The sequence below is a fragment of the Lipotes vexillifer genome, unplaced genomic scaffold (assembly GCF_000442215.2).
Source record: "Lipotes vexillifer unplaced genomic scaffold, Lipotes_vexillifer_v1.1 scaffold575, whole genome shotgun sequence".
NCBI classification, from domain to species: Eukaryota; Metazoa; Chordata; class Mammalia; order Artiodactyla; family Lipotidae; genus Lipotes; species Lipotes vexillifer.
Window position 1 is genome coordinate 535,827 of NW_006780198.1, and position 25,872 is coordinate 561,698.

At 44.9% G+C, this 25,872-nt stretch overlaps 1 protein-coding gene across 1 annotated transcript in view; it reads right to left on the reverse strand.

Moving 5' to 3' along the window:
* Positions 1–25,872, reverse strand: part of NPHP4 (nephrocystin 4) — a 129,225-nt gene that overhangs the window by 54,942 nt on the left and 48,411 nt on the right. The window contains exons 9-10 of the mRNA XM_007453275.1: positions 19,420–19,602; positions 11,159–11,297 (exon numbers count right to left, since the gene is read on the reverse strand). Of these exons, the coding sequence (XP_007453337.1) occupies positions 11,159–11,297; positions 19,420–19,602 (322 nt within the window). The remainder of the gene's footprint in view (positions 1–11,158; positions 11,298–19,419; positions 19,603–25,872) is intronic.

Sequence of the window (25,872 nt, forward strand, 5' to 3'; positions counted from 1 at the left end):
CCCCGCTTCTGCCTATAAACCGTCTTCCTTTTTGTTCAGCTCCTCCAAGTGCCTTTCTACTTGGTAGATGGGATGCTACCTAATTCATGAATTGTTCAATAAAGCCAGTTAGAGCTTTAAAATTTACTTGGTTGAATTTTTGCTATTTAATGATACAAATTAGAAGTTTTAAATTAGATATAATTTTATCCCAACATCTTTGTAAACTAAATGAAATTGACCATTTTTCTAGAGAATATGTATCCCAAAAGGTAACATAAGATGAGATGGAAAACCTAAATAGATCAATAGCCATAAACAGAAATTTAAATGGTTGTCAAAACACCCCTTCAAAAGGCACCAAGTTCCTGATGGTTTTATAGGTAAGTTTTATCAGACCTTCAAGAAACAGATGCTGCCTTTTGTTTAAACTACTTTAAAGCACAGGAAAAGGTAGCAAACATAGAAAAAGCTTAAAATTTTAAGTGCCAACCTGACTGGATCACAGGGCGCCCAGATGTTTGGTTAAACATTATTCTGGGTGTGTCTGTGCGGGTGTTTCCGCATGAAATTCGAATTTGAAGGGGTGACTCAGTTTTAAAGCGGTTCGCCCTTCCCGCTGTTAGGTGGGGGGGGGGGGGGGGGGGGGGGGGGGTGGTTGTTGAATCCATTGAGGGTCTGTATAAAACAAAAAGGTGGAGGAAGGAAGAACCAGACCCCTCCTGCCTGACCGCAGAGCTGGGTCATCAGTCTCCTGCCCCCGGCCCCCTGTTCTCAGGCCTTCAGACCCAGATGAAATCCACGCCACCGGCTGCCCTGGTTCTCAGACTTTTGGACTCAGCCTGAATTACACCACCCGCTTTCCTGGGTTCCAGCTTGCAGACGGTAGATCACGGGACTTCTCAGCCTCCGTAATTGTGTGATCTAATTTCTCATCATGTATCTCTTCCCATACTGTATGTATATCTGCTTCTCTAGAGAACCCCAAGTAAACACTCATTTTACACACCTAGCATGCTCATAATACCAAAACCTGATAAAGACAACAAAAAAGAAAGGATCTATATATAAAATAGATAACTAATGAGAACCTGCTGTATAGCACAGGGAACTCTACTCAATGCTCTGTAATGGCCTATATAGGAAAAGAACTAAAAAAAAAGAGTGGATATATGTATACGTATAACTGATTCAATTTGCTGTACACCCAAAACTAACACAATATTGTAAATCAACTATACTCTAATAAAATTTTTTTAAAAAACAGAACCCACTAATATAAACAAATGCAAGTAATAATTCACTAAATAATAAGAGTGGTGTCTTAAATCAACGGGGAAAACATTAAGAATTAAACAGTATTGGGATAACTGGATAGCCATCTAGAAAAATACAAATTGGATGTAAATTAATACTTTATACAAGAATAAATTCCAAATGGATCAATGATTTAAATGTATATATAAGAAGGAAGCCCTAAAATTACTAGGAAAAAAAACTTGAGAGAATTATTTGTAACCGTGGAATGTGGAAGACCTTTCTAACTAAAATATGATCTCTTAATGCTTTAAAAGAAAAGATTGAAAAAAGATGACTATGAGGGGCTTCCCTGGTGGCGCAGTGGTTAAGAATCTGCCTGCCAATGCAGGGGACACAGGTTCGATCCCTGGTCCAGGAAGATCCCATGTGCCACGGAGCAACTAAGCCCGTGGGCCACAACTACCGAGCCTGCACTCTAGAGCCCGTGAGCCACAACAACGGAGCCCTCATGCCACAACTACTGAAGCCCACGTGCCTAGAGCCCGTGCTCCACAACAAGAGAAGCCACCACAATGAGAAGCCCGCGCACTGCGTCCAAGAGTAGCCCCCGCTCGCCGCAACCAGAGAAAGCCCGCGCGCAGAAACGAAGACCCAACGCAGCCAAAAATAAAAAAATAAATTTACAGAAAAAAAAAAAAAAAGATGACTTTGAAAATTTTTGTAAAGTCCTGGCAAAGCCACTACAAGAAAAGTCAAAAGAAAAAAGACAAATTGAGAGGGCTTCCCTGGTGGCGCAGTGGTTGAGAGCCCGCCTGCTGATGCAGGGGACATGGGTTCGTGCCCCCGTCCGGGAAGATCCCACATGCCGCGGAGCGGCTGGGCCCGTGAGCCATGGCTGCTGAGCCTGTGCATCCAGAGCCTGTGCTCCGCAACGGGAGAGGCCACAACAGGGAGAGGCGTTTGCTCTCCCCAAAAAAAAAAAAAATGAAAAAAAAAAATTTAAAAAAAAAAAAAAAGATGACTTTGAAAATTTTTGTAAAGTCCTGGCAAAGCCACTACAAGAAAAGTCAAAAGAAAAAAGACAAATTGAGAGGGCTTCCCTGGTGGCGCAGTGGTTGAGAGCCCGCCTGCTGATGCAGGGGACATGGGTTCGTGCCCCCGTCCGGGAAGATCCCACATGCCGCGGAGCGGCTGGGCCCGTGAGCCATGGCTGCTGAGCCTGTGCATCCAGAGCCTGTGCTCCGCAACGGGAGAGGCCACAACAGGGAGAGGCGTTTGCTCTCCCCAAAAAAAAAAAAAATGAAAAAAAAAAATTTAAAAAAAAAAAAAAAGATGACTTTGAAAATTTTTGTAAAGTCCTGGCAAAGCCACTACAAGAAAAGTCAAAAGAAAAAAGACAAATTGAGAGGGCTTCCCTGGTGGCGCAGTGGTTGAGAGCCCGCCTGCTGATGCAGGGGACATGGGTTCGTGCCCCCGTCCGGGAAGATCCCACATGCCGCGGAGCGGCTGGGCCCGTGAGCCATGGCTGCTGAGCCTGTGCATCCAGAGCCTGTGCTCCGCAACGGGAGAGGCCACAACAGGGAGAGGCGTTTGCTCTCCCCAAAAAAAAAAAAAATGAAAAAAAAAAATTTAAAAAAAAAAAAAAAGATGACTTTGAAAATTTTTGTAAAGTCCTGGCAAAGCCACTACAAGAAAAGTCAAAAGAAAAAAGACAAATTGAGAGGGCTTCCCTGGTGGCGCAGTGGTTGAGAGCCCGCCTGCTGATGCAGGGGACATGGGTTCGTGCCCCCGTCCGGGAAGATCCCACATGCCGCGGAGCGGCTGGGCCCGTGAGCCATGGCTGCTGAGCCTGTGCATCCAGAGCCTGTGCTCCGCAACGGGAGAGGCCACAACAGGGAGAGGCGTTTGCTCTCCCCAAAAAAAAAAAAAAAAAAAAAAAAAAAAAAAAAAAGACAAATTGAGAAAATAAATTTGCAACCTCATCACAAAGGGCTCGTTTATCATAACAAGAGCTTCTATCAACTGGTAAAGACCAGAAAAACCATTAGAAAATTGGGTCATCTATTTACTACTCCCACTTTAACACTTTTTGAACATTTTCAAAAGACTTAATAAAATAAAAATTTTAAAGTAGAGATTACTCTGGCTACTGTTTGGGTATGTTTCAATAAAGACTATTACACATTAAAAAACAAGAAAAAGAAAATTAAAAAAGGAGCTGCAAAGTACGGCCCACTGGTCAAGTTTGGCGCACGATCTGCGCTTATAAATAAATTTTTATTGGAACACATCCATACTTGTTCACTTACACAACCTCGATGGCTTTCACTGAACACCAGCAGAGATGAGCAGCCGTGGCAGAGGTCATCTGGCCCACAAAGCCTAAAATATTTCCTATCTGGCCTTAAAGTCTGCTGACCTCTGCCACAGATGAACCTCAAATATGGAAACAGAAACATAAATCCTGAACACAGGTTAATCAAATCAAGACAGGCATAACTAAGTTCCCCACATATTATTCTCTGTCTTATTCTTTAATGGACTTTAGAGCAGTTTTATATTCACAGCAACTTTGAGCAGAAAGGACAGAGAATTCCCATATACTCCCTTTTCACATAGGCACAGCTTCTCTGCTGTCAACACCCCACACCAGAGTGGGACAGTATTCTTTCTGCTACCTAAATATTTGGTGGTTTATTCACTTACCGCCTCTTTTTAAAATGTACCTGGCACTTCACAGACTGTCAGTAGCGTTTGCTGAATGGGTAAGGGGAGGGCACGCTGAACAAACCTATCCGAATAAACACTCCCTTACTTTCTTCCAGAATGCTAATATAAAACGGTAGAAGCAGGGCCAACCCTAAGCTTTCCGGCCCAGTGGGAACCCACTTCCCTAGATGGCAACACAGGCACTGGTTTGTACCCATCAAGGACTTTGGGGTCAACAGCAGCTCGGTGCAAATACTGCATTTGCTCCTGACCTGGCGGTCGCCCTGTTTCCAGTGAGATTTGGGATCTGTATTTAGTTGGGCCAATGGTTGAAAGTGGGTATGAACACGTGGCCACTGCCCACCGATGCTGCCAGCCAGCATGATGACAAGATCAATGCAGCTGACAGCAACTGTGAAGCCCTTGCCCCAAGCCGGGCAGCCTGCGCACCCTGGCAAACCTCTTTTCATCTAACCCTCTCCACGACCTCTGAGGGTCTTTGCCCCTTTTTCTTGTCGGTTGTTCATCTCCTTCTTACTGATCGGGAGGAGCTCTTTCTGTTACCTTTCTTCCTTCTAATCTCTTCATTCTTTCCATTACTTTTTAACGGTTTTATGTATTGCAAGTATCTTTTAGTCTGAGGTTTGTCTTTTTTATAGATACAAATTTTTATTTATTTATTTATTTATTTATGGCTCGTTGGGTCGTCGTCGCTGCGGCGCGGGCTTTTCTCTAGTTGTGGCGAGCGGGGGCCACTCTTCGTTGCGGTGCACAGGCTTCTCATTGCAGTAGCTTCTCTTGTTGCGGAGCACGGGCTCTAGTCACACGGGTTTCAGTAGTTGTGGTGCATGGGCTCAGGAGTTGTGGCTCGTGGACTCTAGAACGCAGGTTCAGTAGTTGTGGCGCACAGGCTCAGTAGTTGTAGCGCATGGGCTTAGTTGCTCCGCAGCATGTGGGGTCTTCCCGGATCAGGGCTCGGACCCGTGTCCCCTGAATTGGCAGGCGGATTCTTAACCACTGTGCCACCAGGGAAGCCCAGTCCTGAGGTTTGCCTTTTAACTTTGTTTATGGAGTCTTCTCTCATAGAAAAGCTTTACATGTTAACATTATCACATTTCTCAGTCTTCTCTTTTTGGTTTGTGCTTTGTCTATCTTGTTTAAGGAAGCCTTCCTAACCTCAAGTTCATAAAAATATTCTCCAAATTTTTTTCTAAGACTCCTCAAGTTTTGTTTTTCATATGTAGGCCTTTAATCCATCCATTTTACAGCTGAGGAAACTGAGGGACAGACACATTAAGCAACTGGTCTAAGATCACCCAGTTGGCAAGTCTGGATTCACAAACAAAACGCAATTGATTTCAAAGCCACTTACATGCCGCCGTGCTGTCCGTTTCCTTTCAGAACCTGCCTTTTTCACTCAGCACACTGTCGTGAAGGTTCACCCATAATGATATGCAGAGCCCTATCTTGACATTTTCACTGCTATATAGCACCCACGGTCCAAATAAATCAGCTCATTCAGCCATCCCCCGAGTGGGGCGCAGGCAGGTCGTTCCCATGCTTCAGCCACTAAACACAGGCCCCGTGTCATATGAACTAGTTGCTCTCTGCAGTGGGCGTCTAGAAGCGGCATTTCCCAGCTGTAGGGTATTAACTAAATACTACAAAATTGCTCTTCAAAGTGGTCATACATCCTGCATTCCTCCCTGTGTGGTGGGAATTCCTCGCTTCCCAATTCCTCCTCAACCTACATGCTGTTAGCCGGCCAGGTTTTTCCAACACGAGGGGCATGAAGTGATTTCTCATTTTAATTTGCGTTTCTCTGATTGCTAGTGAAGCTGAGCACTTTTGCATACGTCGATTGGTTGTTCTGGTTTCTCCTCTGCGAATTCTCTCCTCACATCCCTTTGCCCATTTTTCTGTCCTGTTATGGACCATTCCTTATTGATTCGGAACAGCTCTTCCTATCATCTTTCTTCTTCCTGATCTCGATTCTAAAATTTCTACAGTTCTGTTTTGTAATCCATCCAGAATTTGTGTACACAACATGAAATTGGGATCTGATTTTCCATTTTCCACCTGGACAGCCAGTCCAGCGCTGTTGACTGACTGGTCCGCCCTTACTCTTGTGGCAGACAGAATAATGCTGCCCACCGCCCCACCAAGCGCCCACATCCTAATCCCCACAACCTGTGAATACGCTGCGCTAACGCCACCAAGGGAACCAAGGTGGCAGATGGAATCAAGGCTACTAATCAGCTGGCCTGTAGACACGGAGATTGTCCTGGATGGTGGAGGGGGCCCAGTGTAACCACAACAGTCCTTATGAGTGAAAGAGAGGCAGGAGTGATTAATCAGGGTAAGAGAGAGACGTGGAAATGCTATTCTGAATCTGCCTCTGAAGATGGAAGACGGGGCCAAAGGTGCTGCTGGGCCCCGGGAGCCGGCAAAGGCGATAAGGCAGATCCTCTCCCACCGCCTCCGCCGGGGCGCAGCCCAGAGACCTCGACTTCAGTCTGTGAGACCTTTGGACTGCTGATCTCCAGAACCGGATGATACTAACTTCATGCTAGTTTAAGCAACTAAGCTTATGATAATTTGTTATAACAACAGTAGGAAAGTAATATGCTCCTTATCTGTAATTTGTCATACATCACGCTTTTTATTTTGTCTTGTTATCTGTTGATCTATGTCTGTACCGACGTCATACTGTGCTAGTTACTATAATTTTGCCGTTAAGCTTGCAAGTCAAGAAAGGGGAAGCCTCTCTTCTTCAAAACTGCCTTGGCTTTTCTTGAATATGTAATTTTTTAACTTAACAAAAAGAATATATCTTAAAAGAAAATAAACACAGTACACAAGGGAGACGCCTTCTAGGCTCAGGGCATGAGCCAAGACTGAAAGTCATGAAACACCGACATGTCTAGTGAATCACACGCAGCACAGAGCAGCCAGGAAAACTTTCAAAACCACTGGACGATCAGCCCTGGGGTGGATGATTTCAGTAGCCTAGAAACCATTAACAGCAGGCAAAGCCTTCTACTTCTGACCAGATTTTCCCTCCCATCTGAAACAAAAATTTTTTAACAGAATATACAAAACAAGTCTTTAAAACACTGGAATTCAGGCAGGAAAGGATCCTGAGGAACTAGAAACAAAAGAAGTAAACCCTCCAACTGTCCTCACATCACAGTGTTGAGTGATTCTTCAGACCGCAGTGCAGGGAGGGGAACCCAGACAGTGCACAGTGAGTGGGGCCCTGATCTGAAGACCAAGCTGAGAGTCCGAGGAGACCAAGGAAGCTGGAGTTTGCAGGGCTGAACACAGACAGGAGGGGTACACAGAGAAGGAGCTCCAGCCACTTAGAGGGTCCCTCTAGGATTCAGTAGATCACTGATGAGGAAACTACCCAAGGATGGGCAAAGAACCACCCGAAAAATTAGAAGGACCAGTACACAGGGCTCACCCGAGGCCAGAAAAGAAGCCGTTCTCCCAGACTGGTAGGCCTCATAATTCAGGGACATCAGGCAGAGTAACAAAAGGGGTCTTGTCACCTAATGAGGAATAATTAGCCTTAAACTAAATGCTGATCTGGTCCCATCTAACAAATCTTAAGGGCAAGACCCAAAATGACCAAACCGTTTCCAAAGCTCAAGAGTGTTTATCAACTACAAAAATATTCAGTCCCCAAAAGGAGAAAACTCACAACACCTGGCATCCAGTAAAAAAAAAATTATGAATATAAAGAAGCAGGAAAATACAACCCAAATTAGGACAAAAATCAATCAATCAAAACTAATCCAGAACTGACCAAGATATTAGAACTGGCAAACAAAGATATTAAAGTAGGGACAAACTTTGTAACATTATCTCCAGATTTTGGTAACTTGAAACTAAACCAAAGCTAAAATGAGAATTCACTCACTATCTGGGTCACCATCTGGGTCATTTCAAATAGGAAAAAATACTGGAAGATTAACTGCTGGGCAGGTCTAAGAGGTCTACCTACCTCTGCCTTCTCTGCAGAGGAAGACTAAAGCATAAGCTTGTCAGGGGTTGCACAGGTATTTCCCATGTTCAAGAAGCAACAGGAAACACTGAACATGGAGGACAGAAAAAGACCCTGAGAGAACTTCTGGAGATGAAAACTAGAGTATCTGTGATGAAAACTACACTGGACGGGATTCATGGCAGATCAGACACTGCAGAAGAAAAGATGAGTGAACCTGAAGGTGCAGCAATAGGAATGATCTAGGACGCGACACAGAGAGAAAAGACCACAAATAGAAGTGAGGCTCGCTGCCTGATACATGCGTAATTGGGGGCCCCAAGGGAGAAGAGAGAGGAGGACAGAAGAAGGAATGATCAAAATTGTTCCAACTGTGATTTAAAAAACCCAGAGACCCAAGAAGTTCCGTGAACCCCAAGCAAAAAATCAGTTAAAGGACAATTCTGGGAAACAGAGGCAGTGGCAGACTAGGCTTTAAATCGCCTCTAAGGCCCTCATGAGAACAGACAGGGCAGCTGGGAGAGCAAACCCAAAGTCCACAGCCACACTGACAGTAGGTCAGGCCGGAGAAGCCAACAGGGTCATCCCGTCCTGGTTGACAATTAGATTAGACTAGATGCTGTTTCCAGTGCCATAACTACATCAAAATTCAACACCGGAAATTTCCTTTCCAGAAAAGGTAATTATATTCTTCCCTTAACGATAGCTGTATGGGTTTCTTCTCTAAGAAAATGATCTATTCAGACACTTCTAAGGACCAGGGTAAACTGTATTTATTACTTTAAACTGGGTTTATTACATTTCACTACTGTCCTTTTGAGTTACTTCATCAAAAACCAGAGTAATAGTTATATCTAATCACAAAATATACATATTTTTACAATCTAGGATACTATCTTTCTTTCATACTTACATTTCTTAGAGGTTGGTACTTGTTTTATTTTTAGAATGTAACTATGAACATAGGTCAAAGAAGGGAAGATAGTAGATTTAAAGAAGGGAACAGGTTAGAAATAAGTTTGACTCTGTTTAATCTTTTTTTTTTTTTTTTTTTTTTTGCGGTACGCGGGCCTCTCACTGTTGTGGCCTCTCCCGTTGCGGAGCACAAGCTCAGGACGCACAGGCTCAGCGGCCATGGCTCACGGGCCCAGCTGCTCCGCGGCATGTGGGATCTTCCCAAACCAGGGCTCGAACCCGCGTCCCCTGCATCGGCAGGCGGACTCTCAACCACTGCGCCACCGGGGAAGCCCTCTGTTTAATATTTTTAACTATATATTCTATGCTTTCCATGCATTCAACTTTATCAGATAAAATTGGAAATTTATTCTAAACTGACTCTGATGGAAAACACAGGCCTACCACCCACCACTGCAAGGGATTCTAGCAGATATTCTGGCAATTCCTCAAGTATAAGTGGTGCTGTACATTCCAGTACCACTTACGTAAGATGAGATTATTAGTGTACACACTGGTGGTAAACAGCAATCCTGAGAACAGTCTGGTAAGCACAATATTCAAAACTGGAAAGAACAAAACAATTAAAACCATCAAATATACTGCCTTTTGGGGAAGAAGGAAAATACTTAATAACGTGCTTTGCCCCAAAGCAGTCAACTATTAAGTTTTGGTACCTGAATATTTTTAAATATCTCAGAAAATCCTGGGAGGTCACAAAGATGGAGGCCAGTACATCAAGTTCTAGGCCAGAGAAACAAGTGTGCTGCTTCCACCAACTGTAAGATTAAATTCAGCAAGACTGGGACTTCCCTGGTGGTCCACTGGTTAAGACTCCGTGCTCCCAGTGCAAGGGGCCTGGGATCGACCCCTGGTCATGGAACTAGATCCCACATGCATGCCGCAACTAAGAGTTCTCATGCCACAACTAAGGAGCCCGAGAGCCGCAACTAAGGAGCCCGCCTGCCGCACCTAAGACCCAGTGCAACCAAATAAATATTTTAAAAATAAACCAGTGGGCCTCCCTGGTGGCGCAGTGGTTGAGAGTCCGCCTGCCGATGCAGGGGACACGGGTTCATGCCCCGGTCTGGGAAGATCCCACATGCCGCAGAGCGGCTGGGCCCGTGAGCCACGGCCGCAGAGCCTGCGCGTCCGGAACCTGTGCTCCACAGCGGGAGAGGCCACAACAGTGAGAGGCCCGCGTATCACAAAAAAATAAATAAATAAAAATTTTAAAAAATAAATAAACCAGTAAATTCAACAACACCAGTTTCCAAAAACTAGAATCTCAACTCATAAAAAAACACTCCCAAATGACAGACTCACTGGTGCCTTTGCACCAGCACCCAGGACCTGCTGCCCAAGAGACACTGCCCAGCCCTCCATGGACACCCAGCAGTGTCCATCAGAGGAAATCCATCTGGTTGGAGGATGGATGGACACTAAGCTCCCCTCTACAGCTTACACTTTTGTTCATTCCCTACCTTTCTGACTTTCTAAGAGCCTAACTGCCCATGATCTAGAACATTCTTTCAGCCAGCGAGACCCTAGAGGCCGAGGGCCAAGGGCTCAATGCTCTTCCAACTCTCCTAAACTCCTCCTCTTCCCGCCGCAGGTGGGATTCCCCACCACAACACTAGCTGCCTGTCCTTGGGAACAAACTAAGAGGCCCTGAGCACAAGGTACCAGCCTCAGCAGAAGGTGTGGTGTAGCCAATGCAAAGCTGACAGCACGGTCACACGTGGGGACGCCACCACCCACAGGAAGGGCATCACTCTGCTGACAGCCCTCGATCCCTTTCTTAAAGCCACGCCCTGAGGTCATGGCCTCCCCACTCTCAGACTGTGCTCCAAGAGAGTAGAAAGCACTTTTTAAAGACAGCAAACTTAGGGCTACATTAACAGTACAAAATAAAGCTGGCAGTCCTTGGCTTTCAGCCAGCCTCTGATTCTTGAGCCCTGTATCTGCAGGGCACCCACACGATGTGCCCCTTTAAGGGTCACCAACAGACCTTCCCAGGCCCTCGGTCAGGCAGCTGCAAGCAACAGAGCTGACTCGTGGCTGAAGCACAAAGTGCTGGGCCTCACTTCATCACTGCCCAGTTCTACACCTCTGTATTCAGCAAAAGCTCAACCAACTGATTCAAATTAAAGCAATCTGCAGTAAGTATCTGATAAGTGTTGCTGTACCGGGCACAGATGGAGCTGTGCCATGAGCTAGAAGACTCAGCTCTCTACACACACTTACCTGAAGGGGAGGTGGGTGGCTTCCTGGAAGGCCGCTGCTCTGCCTTGCGGCGAATGGCGTGCTCCATGGGCGTGTCCAGGTGTCCTTCAGGGCTCAGTGAGTACTGGAACTGGACTGTCCCCGACTCCACCTGCTTCACCTACAATCGACCACAACAAGAGCAGTGACGGCCACGCTCCCTTCATCAGCACCCTTCGGTTAGAACAACTCAACCAGGAACAATTCGCCCGGCCCTAAGATGATCAATGAGAATCAGAACCCCAGGAGACCACCATCACAAGAACACCCTCACCCAAGCAGAAATCACAACATTGCTGCTCCAGTTTCGAATGCGTTTTTTAATTAACCTATGTTATGTTGACAGTTTCCCTTTTGGTGTATAGTTCTTTGAGTTTTATCACATGTAACCACCACCACAGCCAGGGTACAGAACAGCCCCACCACCCAAAACATTCCCTCACTGCCTCCTTGTACACCGTCCCACCAACACCCAACCCCGCAATCTACCCCTCTCTTCTGTCATATGAATGGGATCACATGCTGTACAATCTTTGAGACTGGCTTCTTTCACTCCCTGCGATACTGATGAGACTCTCCCGGGCCATAGTGTGTACCCACAGCCCGTTCCTTTTTGTTGCCGAGGAGTTTTCTATTGTACGATGCACCCCAGTGTACTTATCCATTCACCCATTTAGGAACATTCAGGCTGTTTCCAGCTTGAGTGGTTATAAATAGAGCTGCTAGGAACACTGGTATACATATTTCTGTGTGACGTAAGTTTTCATTCCCATAAGGTTCACTTCTCTACGAGTAGGATTGCTGGGTCATATGGTATGTGTATATTTAATTTTACAGGAAACTGCTAAACTGTGACTTGCTTCTGGACTCTATTCCATTCATTCATCTATGTGTCAATGCCTTTACCAACAGCACTTTATCGTGATTACTGTAGCTTTAATGAAAGTCTTGAAATTGTGTAGTATGAATCCTCCAACTTTATCGTTCTTTTCAAAATTGTTTTGACTCTTTCTAACTCCTTTGTTTTTCTGTATAAACTTTAGAATCAGCTTGTCTATATATACAAAGAAATCATGTAAGGATTTTGATTGAAATTGCATTAGACCTATAGGTCAATTTGGGGAGAATTTATATCTTTACTATGTTGAAACAGTCTTCCAAGCCATAAAGATGTCTCTCCATTTATTTAGGTCTTCTTTGACTCAGCCTTTGTAAATAATGCTGTTTTTTAGATTTTGCTTTCCAACTGTTGTTAATGTAAAGACATGTGATAGATTTTTCTATCTTGACCTCCTGTTGTATCCTGCAATCTCCCTAAACTTGTTTATTCTAGGAGCTTTTGGTAAATCCCTTGAGATTTTCCACACAGAAAATCATGTTGTCTGCAAATAAGATTGGTTCCTTCCTTTCCAATCTGTATGGTTTTTAAATTTTGTTTTCTTGCCTTATTGCACTGGCTAGAACTTCCAGTACAACGTTGAATAAGATGTTGAATACTATCTATGGGCATCCTTCACTTGCTCCTGATCTACGGGGAAAAGAATTCAATCTTTCACCATTAAGTGTGATGCTAACTAAAGGATTTTTGTAGATACTCTTATCAAGCTGAGGAAGTTCCTCTTTATTCCTGTTTGCTCAGTTTTTGTCATAAATGGATGTTGAATTTTATTAAATGCTTCTTCTGCATCAATTGTTATGATCATACGTTTTTCCTTCTTTAGGCTGTGACTATGATGAATCACATATTTTTGACTTTCAAATAGAAAATAGCCTTGCATTCCTGAGATAACCCCCAACTTGGTCATGGTGTATTATTCTTTTTCCATCTTGTTGGATCCAATTTGCTAATATTTTGTTGAGTATTTTGCATCTAAGTTCATGAGGCTTATGTATCCATAGTTTTCTTTTCTTGTACTGCCTTTTTCTGGTTTTGATATCAGAGTAATGCAGGCCTTGTTACGTGAACTGGGAATTGCTCCTATCTATCCTACTTTCTGGAAGAGAATGTATAAAATCAGTGTTATTTTTCCATAAAGGAAAAAAATGTTTAGGACAATTTACAGTGAATAGGCCTGGATAGTTCTTTTTTTCAAAAGTTTTTTAACCATGAACTCATTTTCTATAAAGTTATAGGACTACTCAGATTATCTAGTTCATCTTGGGTAAGTTTTGATAGTTTGTTGTTTAAGACAAACTGATCTATCTCATCTAAATTTTCAAGTTTATGGGCATAGAGTTGTTCATAGTATTCCCCTAATATCCTTTTTATACCTGCGTGGTCTGTAGTGGTATCCCTTCTTTCATTCCTATTATTAGCAATTTGTGTCCTCTCTTTTCTTTACTCTCTCAGTCTTGTTAAAGGTTTGTCAATTTTATTGAGCTTTTCAAAGAATCAGTTTTTTATTTCACTGGCTTTCTCTAGTTTTTCCTCTGTTGTTTTTCTGTTTTCAGTTTTATTGGTTTCTGCTCTTATCTTTATTATTGACTTTCTTCTGCCTTGCTTTAGGTTTATTTTCTTCTTCTTTTTCTAGTTTCTAAAAGTGGAAGATTAGATTATTGATTTGAGACTTTTCTCTGTTGTTACATAAGCACTTAACGCTATAAATTTCCACATAAGCACACTTTAGCTGCACCCTACGAATTCTGATATGTTGTATTTTCATTTTTGTTCAGTTCAAAATATCTTCTATATTTTCTTGAGGCTTCCTCTCTGACTTATGGATTACTTAGAAGTGTATGAATTTCCAAGTGTTTCTAATTTTTTATGTTATCTTTGTTATTGGTTTCTAGTTTAATTCCATTATGATCGCAGAATATACCTTGTGTAATTTCAGTTCTTTTAAAATCAAAGCTTGTTTTATGATCCAGAATATGGTCTATCTTGGTGAATGTTCCACGTGCACTTGAAAAGAATGTGTATCCTGCTGTTGTTGGGTGAAGCGTTCCATAAAGGTCATTTAGATCCAGATGCTTAATGATATTGTTCAGTTCTATATTTTGGTGATTTTCTATCTACATGTTTATAGTTTACTCCAAGAGGAGTGTTGAAATATCCAACTACAACTGTTAATTGGTCTATTTCTTCTTTCTGCACTATTATTTTTTTGCATTTTGAAGCTCTGTGTTAGATGCATACACTTTTAGTGTTGTATGTCTTCTTGGTGAATTGACTCTTTTATCATATGTAATATCCCTCTTAATTTCTAGCAATTTCTTTTGCTCCAAAGTCTACTTTGTCTGGTATTAACAGAGCTACTCCAGTTATCTTTTGAATAGTGTTTGCATAGAATGGTTTTCCATCCTCTTACTTTTGACCTACTACATCGTTGTATTTGAACTGAGTTCCTGGTAAACAGCATACAGTTGGACCTTGAGTTTTTATGCCACCTGACAACTTCTGTCTTGAAGTTGGTGTGTTCAGACTATTTATAATGTCATGTAATTATTGGTATGTCTGGATTCAGAACTATCATTTTATTATGATTTGTTCCCTCTGTTTTTCATTCCTGTTTCCCCTTTCTTGCCTTACTTTGAATTATTCCGTTTTATCTATCTATTGGGTTTCTCACTGTCTCTTTGTATCCTATTTTTAGTGACTGCTCTAGGGTTTACAATGTAAATATTTAACTTTTCACAATCTACTCAAAATCTATATTTTATTACTGCAAGTGGAATGTAGAAAGCTTATCGCCCTACAGGTCTCTTTACCCGCCCCCTTTGTATTATAGCTGTCTTACCTTTTATACCTACATACCTTAAGAATCCTATCAGACACTGCTATACTTTCTGCTTCAACCATCAAACATATTTTAAAGAACTCAAAAGGAGGAGAATACTAGATTATAGTTATCATTTTTGATGCTCTTCCTTCATTCCTGATGTACCGAGTTCTCATCTGGTATCATTTCTCTTCTGTCTGAAGAAATTCCTTTAGCAATTCTCTTAGAGCATGTCTCCTGCCAATGAATTCTCTTAGTTTTAGTTCATCTGAGAATGTCTTTATTTCACCTTCGTTCCTGCAGGACTTTTGCTGGAATAGAATTCTGAGTTCTGGGGTCTTTTCTGCTACTGCTTTTAAAATGTTGCTCCATTTCCTTCTGTCCCCCATGATTTCTGCTAAGGAACCCACAGGTATTCAAATTAGTGTCTCTGTGTAAGTAATGCATCATTTTTCTATGGCTGTTCTCAAGACTTTGTCTTTATTTTTTAGCAGTTTGATTATGATGTGTCTGGTTGTGGATTTCTTTGCACTTATCTCTGGGTTCACTGAACCTCTTCAATCTGTAGGTTTAAGTCTTTTGCCAAATTAGAGGAATTTTCAGCCACTGTGTCTTCAAATGTTTTTTCTGCACAGCACCCTTTCTCTTCTACTGGGACTCTGATGACACAGGTGTTAGCCTTTGTGGTCCTGCCCCACACGTCCCTGAGGCTTTGTCCACTGTCTTCCAATCACTTTTCTCTCTGTGGTTCAGACTGGATAAATTCTATTGATTTACCTTCAAGTTCACTGACTGTTTCTTCTGTCATCTCCATTCTGCTATTGAGTCCACCTAGCGAATACTTTACTTTGGCAATTTTATTTTTCAGTTCTAAAATTTCCATTTGCTTCTTCTTTATCTTCCATCTCTTTGCTGAGACTTTCTATCTTTCCCTTTGTTTCAAAAGAGTTCGCTCCGATTTACTGGAGCATTTTTATAATGCCTGCTTTAAAGGCTCTGTCTGATAATTCCAACATTTGTGTCACCTCAGTATTGCTGTCTGTTGAATGTCTTTCCCTTACGAGTGGAGATTTTCCTGGTTCTTTGTCAATTAAGTTTAGATTGTATCGTGGACATTCTGAATACCACATTATAAGATTCTGAGTCTCGTTTAAATCCTATGGAGAACGCTGATATTTTTGTTTAGTCAGGAATCCACCCAGTTGGGTTCAAGCCCGCTTCCAACCAGCCTCCTGCGGGTGGTGGTTTCAACACCAGTTCCATTTTCAAAGGCTGTGCAGTGATACTCAGGCCTCTCCCGCATGTGGTCCACCCAGTGGGCAACCCCACCCACAGTCCAGTTCTCAAAGTCTGCGATATGCTGTTTGGGGTCAGATTCAGGCACATGAAGCTGGGAGTTAGCTCAGCATTTCTTAAACAACTTTATGGGGTACTTTCCAAGCTCCTCCCTCTCCAGATCCCCCTAGTTCTTTCCAGTTTCCTGGGGCTCCCCTTCCAATCCTCTGGCCAGACCCCACTGTGCTGCACACCTCTGGCAACAGTACCTGAATGCAGGGCCAAGCAGCTGGGGGACAGAGTGGGGTTGTTCTTTAAATGCAGGAGTGTATAAAAGAGCTAAAGGTCCCATCTATCATTACTGTAAGACACTATACAATTTCTAAAATTGATACACTAAGAAATAACAGTAGAAGCATAATATTTAGAAAACAAAGTAAATGCCATACGCCACAGCTAAGAGTTGAAAGCGGCTGCCTCTGGAGATATTAATTTTTTTAAAGACAATTATTTGCTCAGGGAAAGAATACAGGAGTTGTTTAAGAAGGAAAACATAATCACAATACACTACTTACCTTCACAGTAAATAATCATAATAACATAAACCGCAAAATTTACTTAGTAAAAAATTATAGGATGTGTATAGCATGTACTTTTTTTTCTTTAACATCTGCCACTCCTACTCAACTGTAAGTTCCATGGGATTAGAGATATTTTTCCCAGAGCAGATACAGGTGTTCAATAAAAAGTCACTGAATGAACAAATATGATAAAGATCTGACGGGTGCACAGGCAGAGACCAGGCTTACCTAGGTTTCCACGCCTGACTGCGTAGATGCTGGCACTGCTACATGAGATGAGAAATACAGGAAGAAGCGGAGCAGCACTTTTAGAGAGCAGAAGAGTGGATCAAGTTTGTGACCAGTGGTAGTTTATTACTTTAGCTAATTATATCTGTTTAGAGTAGTGGTCCTCAACTGGGGGCGATTTTGCCCCCAGAAGAACACATTCAGCTATGTCTGCAGACATTTAGGCTGTCATAACTGGGGGGATGCTACTGGCATCTAGCGGGAAGAGGCCAGGGATGCTGCTTGACATCTTCCAGTGCCCGGGACAGACCCACAGCAAAGAATTACCTGGCCCCAAACGCTAATAGTACTGAAGGTGAGAAACCCTGATTAGAAGTGATATTCCTCATGAAAAATGATGGTATTTAATACATTTGTGTCCTTAAGACAGTCAAACCTTCACAACACTTATGCTCCAATATAGTTTACACACTTAAAAAGCGAAGAAAAAAAAAAAAGTGAAGGAAATGTAGTGGCATGAGAAGGCTAAAATTAAACAGAATAAGGATTTATTTACATACATACATACAGAGAGAGAGAGAGAGAATGAGAATGAGAAAATGGCAATGGCTTCAGGATTTCTAATGGCAATTTTATAATAAGGGCTCAAACCAGACCATGTGGGAATGCAGCAAAATGTGACCCAATAATGAGGGACATTGCTCATAATAAGAAAAGCTGCACAATCAGCTGCTCCCTTATTCAGGTCCCCAAAGCATAATCCAAACCATAAATAATAACACGGAAAATAATGTTTGTCACTAGATTCAGCACACGGATGACATACTGATACAACAGGTCTGGTCCTTTACCTAAGAAAAATTAGACAATTGAGTCCTAAAAGCCTCCTGTTTGTGCTGCTGAGAAAGGACGGGTATATTTCAGGAATGTCAGCAGAAGAATCAAACAACACACCCAGGCAAAAACGCTGTCACAACCCATTAGTAGTGTCAGGAAGGACTCGGGACATCAGCCAGAGCAGTGGTGTCACACGGTGTCTGTGGCCCCCAGGTCTCCGCTCCCTACCCCGCAAGGCCGCCAACAGGCCAGTGGAGGCCAGGGGATAAGACCCCCACACACACGCTTCCACTGGCCCTGCCCCACTTTTATTTGCTTTCTATACTGGGGATCAGAGAAAGCTTCATTTCAAAATGGATTTTTTTTTTAGTCCTGCTGTGGTCCCACCCCTCCAGACACAGCTGGAGCGAGTTGAGGTCCAGTGGGTGTGAGTGACAAGCCACAAAGACCAGCCAGGGCAGTGCCCACCGCCCGGCTCCCATCCCAGCCTTGTGCACACGAGACACAGCCCCCAGTGCACCAAACGTTTCAAGAGGGCCTTTTTATTAAGGGAACCCTCCTACACTGTTGGTGGGAATGTAAGTTGGTGCAGCCACTGTGGAAAACAGTAGAGAGGTTCCTCAGAAAACTAAAAATAAAATTACCACATGATCCAGCAATCCCACTCCTGGGCATATATCTGGAGAAAACTCTAATTCAAAAAGATACATCCATCCCAATGTTCACAGCAGCACTATTCACAATAGCCAAGACAGGGAAGCAAACTGTCCATGGACAGATGAATGGATAAAGAAGATGTGGTACATATATACAATGGAATACTACTCAGCCATAAAAAGAATGAAATAATGCCTTTTACAGCAACATGGATGGACCTAGAGATTATCACATTAAGCGAAGTAAGGCAGAAAGAGAAAGACAAATACCGTACAATATCACTTATATGTGGAATCCAAAATATGACGCAAATGAACCCGTCTATGAAACAGGAACAGAATCAGGGACATAGAAAATAGACTGGTGGTTGCCAAGGGGGAGGGGGTTGGGGGGGCGAGTTTGGGATTAGCAGATGCAAACTGGTGTATTTAGAATGGATAAACAACAAGGTCCTACTGTATAGCACAGGGAACTATATTCAATATCCTGTGATAAACCATAATGGGAAAGAATATGAAGAAATGTACGTATATATATGTTAACTGGGCCACTTTGCTGTACAGCAGCAATTAACACAGCATTGTAATTCAACTATACGTCAATAAAAAATACATTTAAAAAAAAAGAGGGCTTTTTAAAAAGCACAGAAGCGGATCTCATGGCACCATGTATACAAATAAGAGTCACAGGCCCCGCAGGTCACCTTGAGAGACTGATACATGACCGGGAACATTATAAGACCCCAGATAAAACCGGCCCCAGTGAGTTCACAGCCGACTATGACTCAGAAACCACACTTATTTTTTAAGGGCACAGCCATGACGTGAAAAAACAGTGCTCATGAAACATCAGCAAACATATCTGTCAGCTTCTGATTTTGAAAATGCATGAACTTGCTAGAAGCGCGTAGAAAATAATCATACTTACGGAGCCTCTAACAATTTACCTCTTCGGAGCTCATGCTGGCTGGGGGTACCTTATAGACCAGACAGTGCGAGGGGTTGGGCTGGATCCCACCCTGTAGAGGTAACGTCACCCGCCCGGAGCTGGCTTCCAGCACAGGGTTCCAGACAGCCCAGCGCACCATGTGCATACACGCCAGGTTCGACAAGGAGGTGACCAAAGCTGCCTGGAATGGAAACAAAGCACATTGGTCATGAGTCATTACCAAGCCCACTTGGGTGGGGGAAATCAACAGTGCTTTCCCGGTAAAATTTCACTAGAGAGCAGTGTAGCAAGGCAGGGGGTCATCACAAAAGAAAGAACCGCCACAGGAGGAGGACACAGCATCACATCAGTGGCTCAAAGAGAGCAGGGAAGCCAGCCTCCAGTTCTGGGACCACCCCCGCCAACCAGAACCCTCTTGAAGACCAACACCATCTTTATGACTCCTCCCCTTCCTGTAGGGTCTTCCTGCAGGTTTTCAGAACTCTGTGCCTTACCAGCATCTACCCAAATCCATGAATAAAACACCAGGAATGGCACTTTGTGTTAGTGATGAGACACTTTGTAAAATGATGAAGAAAACACGTGGATATTGGGAGACTGGGATTGACATATACACACTACTATGTATAAAACAGATAACTAAGGGACTTCCCTGGTGGTGCAGTGGTTAAGAATCCGCCTGCCAAAGCAGGGGACACGGGTTCGAGCCCTGGTCCGGGAAGATCTCACATGCCGTGGAGCAACTAAGCCCGTGTGCCACAACTACTGAGCCTGCACTCTAGAGCCCGTGGGCCACAACTACTGAGCCCGCGCACCACAACTACTGAAGCCCGCAAGCCTAGAGCCCGTGCTCCGCAACGAAGAGCAGCCCCCGCTCGCCACAACTAGAGAAAGCCCGCGCACAGCAATGAAGACCCAATGCAGCCAACAATAAATAAATAAATAAAATGAAAAAAAATAATAAAAAAATAAAATAGATAACTAATGAGAACCTAACGTATAGCACAGGGAACTCTACTCAATGCTCTGTGGTGACCTAAATGGGAAGGAAATCCAAAAAAGAAGGGATATATGTATACATATAGCTGATTCACTTTGCTGTACAGCAGAAACTAACACAACATTGTAAAGCAACTATACTCCAATAAAAATTAATTTAAAAAAAAGAATACACGTGGATATTCAATTTAGGGTTATTAGCACACAGTTTCTCCCCCAAAGTTTCAGCTCCTAATGGTATGTTCTATCTATGTAACTTATGTGTAATTAGGAAATCAGTCAGGCTGAATGTTACATGCTGTTCCTTCTTTCACTGTCTCTATCATTGGCCAGATGCAAGGGAAGAGGACCCTAGGACACCCCAGAATTAGCCTCCACGTTCAAACAAAGCCATTTTCACAAATACGGCTTCAGGGCTTGATTCAGCAGCGTTTTAAAGAAACCACTTTCATCCGCTTATTCAAAAAGCAGCAAGAGGGACTTCCGTGGCGGTCATGTGGTTCAGACTTCACCTTCCAATGCAGGGGGTGCAGGTTCGATCCCTGGTCGGGGAGATAAGATCCCACATGGCTCATGGCCAAAAAACCAAAACATAAAACAGAAGCAATATTGTAGCAAAATTCAATAAAGACTTTAAAAATGGTCCAAAAAAAAAAAAAGCAGCAAGAATAAAGCAGAACTCGGAGTGGGCCATGGTCGGGTCCTGAAATTCCTGCTCAGCTGGGCAGCAAGACTTGTGATCCATCCCATTATGGCAGCTTCAGAGACAACGGCTCTGCCCCAGGCCCTGAATGGCAGATTCTGCAGGTTCCCTGGCACATCGGCTCCCCCAGGAGCCAGAGGACATGGGGTGCTTGGCGACACCAGGTGAGACTGGAGCCCAGGAACAGCGCTTTCCACCCCAAGAGCCCAGCGGCACTAACCGCAGTCAGACTGACAGCCGGGACTCAGGGCACGGGACTTGGGGCAGCAGCCACGCCCGCCTCTGCCCCACAATTCCCAGCCTCGGTGGTAATGCTGCGGAGAAGCCACCCAAAGGCGGCAGGTGTAAAATGCAACGTGGCCACAGCATCTCCCTTCCTGGGAGGACGAGCACAAAGGCCCGCGTGGCTCCTCAGTGTCGCCAGGCAGCCGAGGGAGCCAATGGCCCTCCGTCCCTCTTGACCACCAGCTGCACGCACTAACCCAGCCGCCCCCAAACTCAGGTCGTGGTCACAGGGAGGCTGACAGCCTGCAAGGAGGGGGCCTCGGACTCTCAGAAGGAATGGAAGCCCAAGCCTGCCTGTGATGGTGCAGAGCATGGTCCCAAAGGAAAGGTGATGCCAACGGGGACCCTCTGACCCGAGCTGTGTCTGGGGCCACGGAGGCAGGGAAGGCTCCAGCGGTGTGCCCGGGGCTCCCCACGGACCCTGCTCATGTGGCTGGACACGGGTGAGCTGTGTGCCACTGTCACAGCCAGGACTTGACTGCACTCAGGTAAAGGGCAGATCGTCACACACACACACAAAAGGACTCTGGCTGGAATCCAGCACAGGCGGCTTGATGGCCAACTGGCTCAAACCACAGCAGAGGGTGTGCACGAGGGGACCCCAATACAGAACAGGAAGCGTGCATTTCATCCAAGTCAGTCTTCCCAGACTGCTCCAGATGATATCCCATCCCGTTATATCCTTTATATCCATGTGGGGGAACATCCAGAATCAGTGTCTGGCTGTGAGTTAATCTCTCTCTCCTGAGGCCCCCTCGTAACTGGACCTCACACCACCCACTTCAGCTCATTCTGATCCTTTACTGGAGCCGAACTTCAGACCATGGGCAGGATACTTCGTACCACCACATGAGCCAGGATTTGGGTCCCTGTCAACTCAATGAGAAAAAAAAAAATAACCCACATCCCGGAAGTACAAGCAAAGAACCAGCGAGTTAAGAATCCTAAGAGTCTGACTGTGTGCCATAAGAATCCTAAGAGTCTGACTGTGCGCCATAAGAATCCTAAGAGTCTGACTGTGTGCCATAACTTTCAATGTCTGTCAAATACAAGGACGGCGGTCTGCCCTTCCCATCCCGTTAGCCGTTGACAGGATAAAACGGTACTGAACAACTACAGTGTATCAGGGAAAAGTTGATATAAGTCTATTGTTTTTGAAAAATAAATTATAAATGTATTAGCAAAACTGGCCACTAAAAAAACTATAAGGATTCAGTACTACCTAGATACGTTTGCAAACAGCCGTCTCCCAAAAAATTCGTAAGTTTATTACAGGACCCAAATGAAAATAAAAAACGTGCCCCCATTTTCATGCTATTTGCACAATCCCTTCTGGCTCAACCTTTCAGATGCGGTGACTGATCCCCAGCTTCCGGTCTCACACACCTTTTGATTTTCTCGTCCTCAGTCTGCACGGCACTCTTCTGTGTAAGGCAGCTGTCAGTCACACAGACACCCACTTCCCACACTTTGTTTCAACAGCCCAGAAACAAAACCTAGAAGAGGCAGGAAGGATCCTCCCCCGAGCCTCCAGAAGGAACGAGGCCCTCCTGACGCCTCGATTTTGGCCCAGCAGATTCTGGATCCAGAACTGACTGAGAGAGAATAAATGTCTGTTCTTTTAAGCCAAGTAGCCTGTGGCAATTTGTTCAGGCCGCCCCAGGAGGAATCCCCTCTGCCTCCGTCCTCAGACCAACTCAGAATCCCTTCGGGGCAGGTAAAACTTCAGGCTATTTCACGAGGTCGATTTTCCTGTAGATCTTCAGTGAGACCTACTTCCTCCTGCCGGGGCCCCCTGTCACCCACTGAGCCCCCTCCATGCTAACTCTGGTCACCGCAGCCCGACGCCCAGAAACACACTGCAGAGGTGACAGGGAACCCATGGGGTGGGGGGAGGTCCCCTGGCCCTGAGGCCACCTCCCGAGACAGAGCTGGGCCCGAGGGCCAGACCCTGGATGGGGGCAGCCACGCTGGGGCCCCTGGTGAACACAAATGAGAAAAGCAAACTGTTGTGTCAGAACGTGTCCAAATGTCCCCGACAGCATGCCCATCACAGAGGCTGTGGTAACCGAGAGTCACAGAGAGAGATTTAGGAAGCATGGGACAGATGGAGGAACGGGGCAGAAGGCAGCCCGGCCTGGGCCAGGCACAGGTCTTTTCTGGGGTGTCCATGTGACCCTCTGCACCGTCCGCAAATGCTGACCACGGAGGGAGGGCCAAGGCCCACCCCAGCGGCACAGACCAAGGAGCATGCACCCGCCTACGAGCCGGGCCGGTCCAAATTGGCAGCCGGCGGCTCTGAGGTCTCAGAGCTGGGCCACAGGCAACGCACAAGGGTAAGATGACTTGTTTCCCGCATCCTCCTGAGAGGACACTGGGTGCCTGGACGCTGAGGTGAACCTCGCAAGGCCCGAGAGCCTGAAACACACCCAAGGGGAAGAGTCAGGAGAGAAACAGGCATCCAGAGCCAGAATCTCCCCCCTCCTTCCTGCCAAGGAGCACGAGGCACGCAGGACCACCGGGCAAAGCGAAGGCTCACAAACCACATACCATCAGCCCGAAGTCATTCCTTCCAGAAATGGATCGATTGTACGCCAGAAGCTTTTCCAACTCAGACGTACAGAGAACGCGGCAGCTGTTGCAGACTGACTTCCTTCATACACATTCAGGGTGGAAAAGGAAACCTAACGACATATAAAGTCGTTTAAGGTGCCCGTATACGACACAGTGTATGCAGAGTCATTTAAAAGCACAGTAATCATTTGGCAGGCAATATTTTCATTTCATTCTACAGAGTACAGTAATTATTTTTAAACACACACATGAGCAATGAAAAACAACAGGGGTATGGTTTTAAGAAAGCTGTAAACCTAGAATTACTCTTCATGCTGGCTAAAGGGCTCATAACACTCTGGTCCTCTTTGCAAAAAAGATATCAATTCGACAAGAGCTGAAAGAAGCAATAGGGAATCCGTCCTGAGTTTGGGGCCGTGGCTGGTGAGGTGGACAGGCGTGCAGCCTCTTGTCCTTCGGAGTCTGCAGCCCAGCAGCCAGAGCATGGGCACTCCACGGACTTTGTATCTGCTTCCTCTGGAGAACCGGCCCCTTGCCGGGGTCCGCTTCCCTCCTCGCATCTCCCACTGGGTCCTACAGAGCCCTTGACCTTGGGGCTCACGCTTGGTAGCCTGGCATCCCTTCCTGCGGGCACCTCTGCTCCACGGGGCCGTGACCCCAGTGCAGGCCAACAGGGAACTCCACAGCCTGGAATAACGACTACTACAGGGAAGGGATGCACTGAGGCCAGCCCTAGCCTTTCTATGAGGGGTTCCTAGTGGGGTCTCAGGCGAAGGCGGCTCGCTTGCGTTTGGAGTCACCACCCGGGGAAAAAGTAAGCCTGAAGCTGTCTGCTGCCACCCCTACCCCAACCCCCAGGGCACCATGAAATCCTGAGCACAGCGCGAGAGAAGCGGGAAACAGAGAAACACTCAGGGCAGGCGAGGGAACGCAGGGGGAGGGACGGAGGGGAGCAGCCTCCATGCCAGCCAGGCTGAGGCCGTGCGGAGGATGCGAGCCCTGAAAGAAAAAGCCGGCCAGCTGGACTTGAAAGCGAGAATCAGCATTACCATTGGGGACAAGTGGTAAAGAGGACATGGGATCTCTCTGCTCATTTCTTACAACAGCATGTGAATCTGTAATGACGTCAAAATAAAGTGTAATTTAAAAAACAGTGAGGCACATGACAAAAGCTATATAAAGTGCTGGTTAAAAAAAAAAAAACTGTTTAATGACTGTCCACAAAAAAAGAAGATCCAGAACGCATGAAAGAGAAAATCCCACTTACAAGAGCAGCACAAAAATTAAATATCTGTGAATAAACTTAGTAAGAACTGCTCAACTGTTTAAAATCTACATTGTAAACCTATATTTAAAATCACTCCCAAAAGACACAAAAACAGAAGCGGACCAACAGAAAGACTTCCCTTCCTCCTGGTTATGGCATCACAAATTAATAAATTTAATGCAATCCCAATAAAAATGCTAACGAGCTCTCTTTATGGAGCTAGACCTGTTGATGCTGAAGTTCCTCGGGAAAAGCAAACGTGGGGAGAGCGGGAAGAGCCAGGAAGGGGAGGGGCTGCAGGCCACACCCGCCACCAAGAGGCCCAGCAGCCTGGGGCCGTGACGCTGTGGTCCCAGCACAGAAACAGAGCAGCCACCAGCAGGATAAAGATCTGGAAGCAGATGCAAGTATAAACGGAGATCTAGCGTATGACTAAGAGGAATCTTAAATCACTGCAGCACAGAAGGACTTTTTAATAAGTAGTATCGGGACAACTGGATGGCCACTGGAAAAAGATACAATTAGATCCATTCCTCACACCACAAACGAGATCTAAACATAAAAATTGAAACTATACACGTACTAGGAGAAAACACGGATAATTCTTCTATAGAAGTAGGGAA